The following is a 9707-nucleotide window of genomic DNA, read 5'->3' on the forward strand; positions in this document are numbered from 1 at the left end:
ATAGAAGATATTAGTGCTTTTTCTAATTTAGATGAACACTTCAAAAGAATTAGAGCACAAAAAATGAATCATTCACGTAATTTTGAAACTGATGAGGACCTTGATTATAATCAAGAATTCAATATAAGTAAATTTAATTTTGCCCTAAAATCATGTCGATCATCAGCTCCGGGTCATGGCTAAGGCATGTCTTCCCAACTAAGTGGAGACATGCAATAATCATACCCATCAGTAAACCAGGAAAAGACACTAGCAACCCCACTAATTATAGGCCAATATCTCTAACAAGTTGCTTGTGCAAACTGTTGGAGAAAATGGTTAGTTTGAGATTAATAAGTGTTATAACAAAACACACAATTTTATCACCTACCCAATTGGGATCAATAGCTGGTAGATCTACACTAGACCCATTAACTCAATTAGAAGATCATATTAAAAATGATTTGAAAAGAAAAAGCTGACAGTGGCTATTTTCTTTGATATAGAAAAAGCGTATGATACCACATGGAGATGCAATATTATGCAGAAACTCCATAAATCTGATATTCAAGGTCACCTTCCAATATTTATCAACAATTTTTTAACAAATCGTACATTTCAAGTAAGCATAGAAAATACATATTCAAATTCCTGCACACAAGAGGAGGGTATCCCTCAAGGCAGTGTTTTGAGCTGCATCTAATTTGCCCTGGCAATAGATGATATTACTGTGAACCTGCCTGAGGGTGTACAAAATAGTTTGTATGTGGATGAATTTGTAATATATTATTCAAGTTATTCTCTGAGACATGCTCAAACAATACTTAATATAGCAATAAATAATATAACCACTTGGACTAATTCCATAGGTTTCAAGTTGTCGGTAATTAAAACAAATGGCATTGTCTTCTACAAAGACAAAAGATGGTTGAAACAACAACCATTAAGTTATATATCTTTATGATGAAGAGATAAACATGTGCAACAGTGTTAAATATTTGGGTATAATTTTTGATCATTCAAATTGGAAAGATCATATCAAATATATCAAAGCCAAAGGATCTAAAGCCCTTAAATTATTAAAGGAAATCTCTCAGGACCAAATGGGGTGCAGGATGAGATACTGTACAATGTTAATGTTGTACAATGCAACAGTACTATCAATTATAAATTATAGCTGTCCAATTTATTCAACTGCCTCAGAAGCAACTCTAAAATCTCTAGGATGCTTTACATCACAAGGGAGTTCGTATATGTACAGGAGCCTTCCGCTCATCTCCAACTGTCTCTATCCTAGCAGAAGCAGGCCAGCTGCCTCTAAAATATTGCAGAGATCTAATTACTTTAAGAAGAGGTTTATCCCTTCAAGCAGGCACATCTTCTGTATCAAATAAATTTCTCAATAATCAAAATACAAATAATAACCCAAATCAAAACTCATTTACTAAAAAAACTAATCATCTATTGAATTTACATAACATGATACCCAAATTTACCCAAGAAATAAGTCAATGATACCATGGACACTAAGATGGGCAAAAATATGCACATATTTATCATATCTTTTAAAAAAATATATGTTAAACACAGAAATGTACCATCAACATGCCATGGAACACGTAAGACGGAAGGGTAATCCCTTCATAATCTATACAGATGGATCTAAAAATGAAGCTAGAGTGGGCTCATCAGCCTATTCAAGTGATGAAACTATCCAATTGGGCCTTCCCCTAAAATCATCAGTATTTACAGCTGAATTAACAGCCATAAAATTGGCTCTCCACATTATATCGAAAAAAAGAATTCCTTCAGCACTCATATTGAGCAACTCAAGAAGTGCAATTTAAGCAGTAGGATCATTTAAATCAAATAATCACCTTGTCCAAAATATCCAACGGGAAATTCATCAGTTAATTACAAATGGCCTTCAAGTTCATATTTGTTGGATCCCAGCCCATGTAGGCATTGAGGGTAATGAGAAAGCAAATAAAGCTGCTAAATTGGCTTGCACAATCTCCCCAAACTACTATGAATGCTCCCATTTCAGACTGGCTAGCATCAGTTAAACCTTTAATTTATAGGGTTTGGCAAAATGATTGGTCAAATACACCCCCCTCATCAAATACACCCCCTCAAAACAAATTAAGACAAATTAAGAACTAAGTTAAAAAGTGGCATTCTTCTACCCAAAAACAAAGAATTAATACAGTAATTTTAACAAGACTCAGAATAGGACATTCCAGACACACACGGTCATCTGATGTCAACTCCACACACAGATCCAGTAACTTGTCAAAGATGTAACATCCCAATAACAATCAAACATATCTTGATTGACTGTCCCAGATGGTAGCATGACAGAAATACTTATTTACAAAATAAATAAAAAAAGATATTCTAGCTGAAGGTAATAACTTTTCAATTAATAATATCATTCTCTTCTTAAAATTAATTTAATAAATAAAGTATAATTTCCTCCCCCTTTTTTTCCTTTCCCCCCTCCCCTTTTTTCCCTCAGTTTTTTATTTTATTTCAATTTTTTCTTTATTATTATTTATATATATATATATATATATATTTTTATGTATTCTTTATAAAGGATTTGTTTGACCAGACCTCTGAACCCTTCTAGGTTCTTCTCGGGCTGGAAAAAAATTTTTTTTTCCAGCCTGAGAAGAACCCTAAAAGGGTTCAGAGGTTTGGTTAAACAAATCATTTATAAAAAAATAAGTACACATTACTCAATATTGGGAAAGACGTGTAAAACAGGCATAGATAATACACTTCCAAAAATCATAATTAATACAGATCTGATATACTGTACAATATTGGAATATAAAATTAGGCCCAAGACCAGGTGTGGAAAAAAATGTTGGAACAATTGTTATGAGAGGTTGGATGGAAAGTGAGATGGAAGAAGAGAATATGAACAGAGGTACAGTAAAAGGAATGAAAAGGGCCACAGCTAGGGGCCAAAGGGACGCTGCAAAGAACCTTAAGTAATGCCTACAGTGCACCATGTGAGGTACACTGATGGCACTACCTCTCAATTTGGAAGGCCATTTGAAGATGACTAATGAGGACATACATATGGTTGATGAGGTTACAATGAAACAAATGCATACATGCTTTAAATTATTTTAAAATTTAATAAATGAAATGCTTCCAGGTTAGTGATGATGAAGGTCGAGACAACGATTCCAGTCGGCCTGATGTTCGCACCGTAAGCACTTCACCAGTACCTGGCTTAGATGACGATGAAGATCGAATTTGTCCCATGTGCAATGCTTGTTTCCCAAGAGCTGTTCCTCAAGAATCTTTTGAGAGCCATGTAGTCAGCCATTTTGAAGTTGAGAATGGCTTTGAAGTCATTGCCTAATCACCGTGTATATTTTTATTTTCAGAACACTGTACTGTTATGTCATTTGAACAGGAATAGAGAGAAAAGACATCAGATATGGGAAATAGTTTCCTCAGTGTAATACATGTTCCTGCATTTGTTAGAATTGTGATAATGGTAGTAACTGTAAATTATGTATTGTTCTCATCAGTTTGAAAACTGAATGAGAATTATTCAAAAGGACTGAAATCTCCTCGTACCATAATAGCATTTCTGCAGTTGAAGTTGATATAATTGTGAAGGGGTATAATTTCCTCTTCAGTTCATCAATGTATTATTGTGAAATAAGTTTAACTCAAAAGTAATAAAAGAAAATTATTTAATTTTATTTTTTTAATATGGAAAGTTTTGTTCTTTATCTAACTCTAACCTTTGGAGAACAAGAAAGTATGGGTCCCAACATTCTACATTCAAGTTATGTGCATTTGTAATTGCTGGAGTCATGTTGTTATGAGGTGAGGTTGAGGAACTGAATGAAAGTTAAGAAAAGGTTTCTAAGTACCTGTGTGGAGAAACTATAAACTATATTCAAAGCCTTCAGCCTTCCTACCCCTAAAAAAGTCATCAATATCTTAAATTGTTGTAATAATAGTTGGACAAAGTTATAGACAATTATGGTTATAAAAGTTTATGTAATATCTGTAAGGGCATTCATGTCTAACAGAAAGGTTAGATATACAGTACATAGAGAACAACCACTCTGTTAATCCATTTTATGCTCAGGAAATGAAAGTTGCTGGAGTAGACCAGAAGTAGGGAAATCATGCAATTAGCTGCTAAGTATTATTACCATATTTGCTAGCTTGCAGCAAAATGGGAACCCTCAGCAATTATATTACAAAAATCTGAAAGGTACCAAATACTTTGCAGTGAACCATTGGTTCAAGTTCCAAGGGGCCATCTGTAATTATTTGACTAGGTTTATAAATAATGTACAATGTCCTTATAACTATATGTATGTTCTGTTGAATTTCAATGTAAACATTGCTTTATCATACTTGATCCTGTATGAATATAAAAAAGTAAACATTACAGTATATTTTATTTTTTATCACAGGAAGATATTAGCAAGCAGCTTACAAAGGCCAGACAGGCTAAAAGTTTATTGCTTGCAGTTTTAAGAATATACAATCTACAATTTATATGTAGAAATATTTGTACAACCTGTTAAAAAGTGACTCTGAAGTGTACTTTTCAGGTTGCTCAGCAATTTGTGCTATTTTTGAAAAAGATTTTCACATTAAACTGTAATAGCTGTTCTTGTAAGCATTTCATTAGACTAAATATACAGTGATGCACTAGGAAGAAGTTGAGCCAGCTGAAAATGACATAGTATAAGAAGCAGTAGCATTCTGTAATGAAACCACAGTAATATTGTTTAATGAGAAAAACCAAAGGGTAGCAGTGTACTGTACCTCCAATGTCCATTGTCCTATTACAGTTATGCACAGGACAGAGGACTTTGGGGTGTTGGCACTGAATTAGAGATATTAATTACACTGCGCTGTAGTGTGCTCTGTTTTGTCCATAGACTAATGTAGGACTTAATATTAGAATATTATATTTCCCAAGAGAATTGTATTCTTTTTTGGGAAACTGTGATTTTAGTGTAAATACTGTATGTAGCTATGTACCTATACAATTGTGAAGTGATCAAATGAATTTTATATATATATATATATATATATATATATATATATATATATATATATATATATATATATATATATATATATATATATATATATATATATATATATATATATATCTATATCTATATATATATATATATATATATCTCTATATATATATATATATATATATATATATATATATATATCTATATCTATATCTATATCTATATCTATATATCTATATATCTATATCTATATATCTCTATCTCTCTATCTCTCTATCTATATATATATATATATATATATATATATATATATATATATATATATATATATATATATATATATATATATATATTGCACATGTAAATAATTTCTAATGCTTATATATTATAAATGAAGTTGAAAGCAAGTCTGCATTTTGTATTATCTCTTAAAAATTTTTTTAGTATATATGTGATTTTTGCTTGCTCATTATTTTCATGTGAAAAGAATTTCTCATTGTGTCATTGTGATGATAAAATTATTAGTATCAATCGAACATTTTTATGCAAACCACTTGAACGTGTTTGAATTTTTGAAAAAATGCATTGAAACTTATTGAAACCAATTTTTTTCTTTTTCAATTTCCTGTGATGCCTGACTAGTCGTAGTCAGTACAAGTGCCCATGTGATCAAAATCAAAAGGTAGCAAGTTGAAAGTTGTGACTTAGCTGATACAACCCCGGCCAGAACATAAAAATGTCTGTGAAGGATTAAAGATATTATATAACCAGTGAAAGCACATTTCCCAGAGTTTGATTAATGACAACTCCAGAACTGAATTTTATTGTACTGGTTTATCTAGTACCTAGATTGGTTGATTGACGGGTCTACAAAGGTACAAATTACCCATGGACCTTAAATTGTGGTAAGCCGAACTGTTTCATATGTATCAATATTGTGCTTTCAATATTAGCAAAGAAATTAAAATTATTAAAAGAAAAGATTAGTGTTGTGAGTGCATTTGCTTTGTAGAATTCGAGACTGTGCACTAATGAATGTGGTAATTGGAAAGAGAATCTCATTGTAATGGTGAACACGAAGAGTAGGAATATATCAAGAACGAGGTCTTATTACTGCAAACAGCAGTATTGTATGTGATACTGAAAGGGTGTAATTTTTAAGAGTATTGTAGTATGTACTTAAAATATTTTTTGCTAAACTATATTTTTTAATTTCTCATATCTAATGAATGTATGGTGCTTTGATATGAACACATTTATTATCATGTGGATTACTCAGTATTTCTAAAATCTTCAGCGATTCCATCACTTACTGCTGTACTGTGTATGCTCGAGAGGTTTAGAACTTGTTATAAGAAATTGTTTTTAATAAAAAAAAAAAAGACAGCATTGTTTTACAAATCATTTTACTTTAAATGTGGACCACATCTTAGAAATTGATATTGCATTTGTGGATCAATTACGTTGGGCAAGTGGTAATATCTACAATAGTTAAATCAGTCTGATTTACCAGGTCACCAGCCATTTCTTTAGCTCTTTTTTGTTTATGATCATTGCCTCTGTTTTGTGTATATTATGGTTAAATGTAAATAGGTGCTTTTGGGAAGTTCGGTAGTGGGCTTAGGAAATTTAATTGCCCACATATTCATACAATGAACAAACCAAGCATTTTACTTAACCCTTAATGGATGGATCCCCTCAGTAGAGGATCTAAAGCAGGTTTTGGGTGGTTGACAGATCCCCTCTAAGGAGTATTTCTGGATCGGGGTCCCGTGTCACCCGGTGAAATAGTCCATTCAGCACTTATTTCTAGGTAATTCCGTTGCTAGATACCAGAGAAAGCTAAATGAAATGCTGGAGTTACTACCCCAGAGCGAGCTCCACTAGATGGAGTCGTGTATGGAAAAGGGTGAACTACAAAACACGGAACCTTATCCTATAGATTCCCAATGTCAAAAGTCCCAATGAGAGAGGTGCCGATACAAGCCCATGCACTACTCGCAGACTGTATACAAGGCAACACTAGCCGCATTCCATTTTAGCACGTTTTTTCGTTCACACGTAATTTCGTTGTGATCCTTTTTTTGTGCTCTATTTTGGATTTTTTATGGCATCCTCGCAAGGTTCTTCTTCAATTACTTGAGTACCAGTGTTTTATTGTTTTTTAGGCGATTGAGGCTCCTTATTTTCCTTTAGTTTAATAATTAAAGGGATTTATAACGCCCGTCTCGATCTCCTCTCACGTCGTCTCTTGACCTCTCTTGGTCTTGGGTCGGCATGTTTGTTTTGTGTTTTTTATTTGTATCCCTTTTTATTTGGGATATTTTACCATTAATGATCCCTAACTTTAGTGGTTTGATTAATTTTATGTTTGTTCTGTACCCATTTACTACGAGAAGTGCTGTTTAGCGTTTAGGTTACTTAGCTACCCCCGGCCCATTCGCTTTTATCATGGCTTCATTACGAGAGTGATTTTTATTACGAGAGTGATGTTTAGCGTTTAGGCTACGAGCTACCCCCTCGGCCCATTCGCTTTTTTATCGTGGGCTTCATTACGAGAAGTGTTGTTGAGCGCTTAGGCTACGAGCTTCCCCCCGAGCCCATTCGCCATTATCATGGCCTCATTATGCTTTATTTTTGTCACTCACTTCTCTTAGCCTTTGGGGATCTTATTTTCATTGGTACTGTTACGGTTTTTACTTTGTTTTTACTTTGTTTTTATAATTTTGTTTATTTTGTGAATTTTGTGTTCCCTTCCTGGTCAAGTGCTGTCTTGCTGTTTAGGCTACGTGGTTCCCCTCGGCCTATTCGCTTCTTATTTTGGCTTTATTTGCCTTGTTTTAGACTCACTTCTCTAAGTGTATGGGAACATGATTTTCATTGGTACATTTAATTTTTGACCTTGTGCTTGGATGCTTTTGAATTTTGTTAATTTTGGGGTACTTTCATTTAACTGGAGGTCGGTCATGTCCCTTCACGTCCATGTTGTGTTGGGCCTGCCTATCCTCCTACATGTACCTTATAGACAATTTTTGTTTTATTATGAATTTTTTGAGTTATTAGTTAGCCTTTACCCTCTCCTAGGCTTCCTTCCTTTACATCGCCTCAGTTAGGTTAGCCTAGGGTTGGCTGTAACACTTTTTCCTTCGGGGAAAATCGTTATGAGGGGACGATCTCGATCTGTACGTATGAGTTTCATGTCAGTGATCTCGTTCTGTACATGTGTGTTTTATGTTTGGTGCTTCCCTTTGTTTGGTTTTGGCTTGGATATATTGCCTACGTCCACCCTCTCCCTGTTTCGGCTTTTCACTTAGGCTAATGTTCCTAATAAGTTAAGCTGGAATAGCGAGGGTTTACCTGCGTAGCCTATCCTAGTTCAATCCTTCTTTGGGTTGTTTACCAATGGTGACCGGGAGTGCTCTCCCACTCCTGTTCACACTTCTTTTACCGACTATATATATATTATTTTGTGGTATCGAGAGTCCCCTTCTCTCCCTTTTATCCTTTGCTCTCTCTCCCCTTGGTTTGTTTTCAAGGTTTGTTAACTTTCCAAGGCTTGAGAGCAAATTAATCCTTATTTTATGTTGTAACCTACATCCCCTCCTCTGCATTGATTGATTGTCCCTCGGTGTGTCTGAGTTGGCACTCCACCTGGACCTGGAGGTGACCGGGAGTGCTCTCCCCACTCCTGTTCACACTCCTTTTATCTTTCATTGCTCTCCTGGCCGTAGAGGTTTTTGCCCTTCCTCTCCTTTTCTCTCGCTCTTGTCGTGCAACACAGCTTACATAGCGAGGGGATCTATGAGAATCTCTGGGCGCCCGGGGAGTGCTGTCCCACCCCTGGTCGCTGCTTTGGGTTACCAACCTCCTGGCCTATCCTTCCCCCTTCCTTTTGCGTCGAATATTTCCCTTCGTGGTGCTTCCTACATGTTCGCACCTCACTGTTGGGATCTCATACAAGGCCAGTTAGCGTTTTCCACCTAACTGTCTTCTGCTTTATTTACTTTCGGCGTTCCCCCTCCTTTTTGCTACTACCTGTTCGGTGTTTCGTTATCTTGTTGGGCGCTCTCCTGCTTACTGCTACGGGCGGTTTTAGTGTTTAGCGGTCGGCGTTTATTCCCCACCGCTATCACTTCGTTCAGGATATCCTCCTCCGGGGTTTTCCTCTCTTGGCTCGGAGTGCGCCCACTTCCGAACAGTTCATAACCTTCCCACATTTTGTTCAAACATGATCGCTTCGAATGTTCCGTTGACTCTGTTTTTATGTCTATGAGTTTTGTCCTGTTAGCCCGGTTTTCTCTCCGGTTTTCTCCGGGGTGTTCCTGGTCTGACTAGGATAGTGGCTGCTACGGCACTCTGCCCGCATCCGCTCCAGCATGCCCTTTTCTCATACGTTTCGGCTGGTTTTGTCAAGTGCAGGAATGCTCCGCTATCCTGCAACAAACCAGCAGTCACGAGTCTATAGCTCCCATTCCGTGCGCAGTCTGTTTTGGATTTATAGTTTGGCACGGAAGGTTATGAAGTGCGCTATGCTCTCCCGAGCAGACTTCTTGATGAACCCGTAGGTTTTATATACCTGTCGGTTTCGTCTCCGCCAAACTCCGCCTCATGTGACTTATTCTTGACTCGAAGGTTGTAAAGTACGCTATGCTCTCTCCAAGCAGGCTACTTGATGAATCCGTGAGGTTT

At 35.8% G+C, this 9707-nt stretch overlaps 1 protein-coding gene across 6 annotated transcripts in view; it reads left to right on the forward strand.

The window, feature by feature from the left end:
• LOC136854594 (uncharacterized) overlaps positions 1-4409 on the forward strand; it is a 56523-nt gene extending 52114 nt beyond the window's left edge. For all 6 annotated transcript variants that reach the window (XM_067131040.1, XM_067131092.1, XM_067131050.1 and 3 more), the window contains one exon: positions 3149-4409. In XM_067131040.1, the coding sequence (XP_066987141.1) occupies positions 3149-3358 (210 nt within the window). In that variant the 3' untranslated portion in view covers positions 3359-4409. The remainder of the gene's footprint in view (positions 1-3148) is intronic.
• The last annotated feature ends 5298 nt before the right edge of the window (positions 4410-9707 follow it).

The sequence above is a fragment of the Macrobrachium rosenbergii genome, chromosome 3 (genome assembly GCF_040412425.1).
Source record: "Macrobrachium rosenbergii isolate ZJJX-2024 chromosome 3, ASM4041242v1, whole genome shotgun sequence".
Taxonomy (NCBI): Eukaryota; Metazoa; Arthropoda; class Malacostraca; order Decapoda; family Palaemonidae; genus Macrobrachium; species Macrobrachium rosenbergii.